Source organism: Sciurus carolinensis, chromosome 7 (assembly GCF_902686445.1).
Source record: "Sciurus carolinensis chromosome 7, mSciCar1.2, whole genome shotgun sequence".
Lineage (NCBI taxonomy): Eukaryota > Metazoa > Chordata > Mammalia > Rodentia > Sciuridae > Sciurus > Sciurus carolinensis.
In genome coordinates this window covers 126238786-126241379 of record NC_062219.1, presented here as the reverse complement: position 1 = coordinate 126241379, position 2594 = coordinate 126238786, and the positions used below count along the sequence as shown (strand labels likewise).

General features: G+C 37.5%; 1 protein-coding gene across 1 annotated transcript; it reads left to right on the top strand.

Annotated features, from left to right (window-relative positions):
• Positions 1-922: 922 nt before the first annotated feature.
• Positions 923-1864, top strand: LOC124989375 (olfactory receptor 2H2-like). Its single transcript, XM_047559252.1, has one exon. It carries the CDS (start codon positions 923-925, stop codon positions 1862-1864), a length of 942 nt encoding a protein of 313 aa, XP_047415208.1.
• The last annotated feature ends 730 nt before the right edge of the window (positions 1865-2594 follow it).

Genomic DNA, 2594 nt, shown 5'->3' with positions numbered 1-2594 from the left:
TTTCTAAATGTTACTTTTACTCACACTCTGCAAAACATTGTTTATATATTTTGGTGTTTTTGCCCCTGGAAAAAAATCCTTTGAATATTGTCATCATCCTCATCATTTTCATCATCATCAGAGCTAACACATGTTGCATAGTTACTATGTATTAGGGGTTCTTTTTAGTATTTTCTTTGTGGCTTCACTTTTAGGTCTTCAAACAAGTATAGGTGGGTTCTACGATTTCTCAATCTTCAGATGCAAAATCTAAGGAGAGAACCAGATAAGACTGAAAGAATTATATATGTTTCCTAAGATCACACAGCATAAAGGTGACTGAAGTATATTCAAGTTCAAAAATTAAAAGATAAATTAAAAAGGAGAAATAGAAAAGGGAAGAAAAATAAGGAGTAAAGAACAGAAACTGCGAAAGGCAGAATGATAAGAGAGATGAGAAAGAGAAGGAGAAATAAGGGAGAAAGAAAAACTGAGATTCAAAGACAGAAATAAAAAGGGAAACAGAGAGATGGAAAGCTAATATGCAGCGAACAGTACTGTATAAACGTACAAAATTATCCAATATATGTGGTAAATGTGCACTCTTTAAGAGCAATGATGCAGCATGTCTAATATTTAGCAAAGTGATTTTCACTAGCAAGTGCTTAGATACTTTTGCATAATATTTATAGTGAAGTTAACAAAATTGAAGAAAATGTAAAAGAAAGAGAAACAGAATGAATGGTAGATATAAAAATATTAAAACACTTCACTAAATCTTGTAATTTTTCCCAAAATACACCAGGTAAAAATCTCATCTTTGAACAGAAAGGAATCAAACAAGCCATCCTGCCCTTTTTCCTGTCTCTGTACTGGAATCATCCTGGGCTTTTGAATAATTACTTTTGAGCCATCCCACAAGGAGGCAATTGCCCCAGAAGCTATGATCACAATTTGCAATGACAGCCACAGTGATTTCATCCTCCTGGGTTTCTCTGACCAACCTTATTTGGAGAAGGTACTTTTTTGGATCATTTTGGTCTTTTATTGTTTGACACTTGCAGGAAATATGGTCATAGTTCTTGTCTTCATGAAGGACCCAAAGCTCCAAATCCCCATGTATTTCTTTCTTTCCAACCTTTCCTTGCTAGATCTCTGTTTTACCAGCAGTTGTGTGCCACAGATGTTGGTTAATTTCTGGGGTTCAGAGAAGACTATTAGCTACATTGGCTGTGCCATTCAACTCTATGTCTTCCTGTGGCTTGGAGCCACTGAGTGTGTCCTTCTTGTTGTCATGGCCATAGACCGCTGTGTAGCAGTGTGTCATCCACTGCACTATACCACTACCATGCATCCCAGAGTTTGTCTGCAGCTGGCTACCCTTGCCTGGGGAACTGGTCTGGTTCAGTCTTTGATCCAATCCCCTGCCACCCTCCAGTTACCCTTATGCTCCAGGATAATAGATGACATTGTGTGTGAAGTCCCAGCCCTCATTCAACTCTCCAATACAGACACTACCTATAATGAAACCCAGATGTCTATATCTAGCATTTTTCTCCTGGTGGTGCCCTTGATCATTATCCTTTCCTCTTATGATGCTATCGTGCATGCAGTGCTAAGGATAAAGTCGAATGCAGGGCAGAAGAAAGCATTTGGCACCTGTACATCTCACCTTCTTGTGGTCTCCCTCTTCTATGGTACCGTCACAGGTGTCTACCTTCAACCCAAAAGTCCCTATGCTCATGAACAGGCCAAGTTTCTCACCCTTTTCTACACTGTAGTAACACCAACTCTTAACCCCCTCATCTACACTCTGAGGAACAAGGAGGTAAAAGGGGCACTAATAAGATTAGGGAGGAGGACCTGGGATTCCCAGAATAAATAAGAAGGTTGATATTTGTTTGCCGGTTGCTTAACATGAAAAAAGAGAGCAACCTCATCACAAAAGCTGGAAAGAAATGCAGAACCTAGGGAAGAACTGGATTTTGTGATTTCAGTTTCATTCATCAGTCATTGATAAGGCCCTTAATTGCTTCTTGATAATGATTTAGGCACAGGACAGTATGGAAGTTAATATATTTAATAGTCATTTTCATAAAAAGTATATAATACTGTTGAACTGAGGGAAGGGGTACAAAAGAAACATGACACTTGCAAAATAAAATACCAAGTAATATATTTCACGCTTTTACATTTATTTCACTTTTTTCATTCTATCTTTCTCTAAGTTCAACAAGTGCTTTCATCCAAATGTCTAGTCCCAACAAAGTTTCTAAAGTTTTGAGACACAGACTTTAAAAAAAATCATATTTACTTCTATAATTTAATCTAATGTATCTTTTTTCTGAATTGCTTCTGTTTCCCTGCCTCAATATGACCATCACTGCTGTGTAAGGCACCTAGTCTACCCCATGAAAAGTGTAACCAACCACACTTCCTGTTCCCTGGTGTCATTACTTTAAGATTCTATGCCCACCTTTCTAAATTTTTGGATTGATATTCTGGGACCCCAATTATGGGCACTTGGCTTTTGTTTGCTTGTTTTTTTCCCTTCATTCTGTGTCCCTATTTTAATAAAATGTCTCATTTTCTCAAATTCAATTCTTATTCATTTA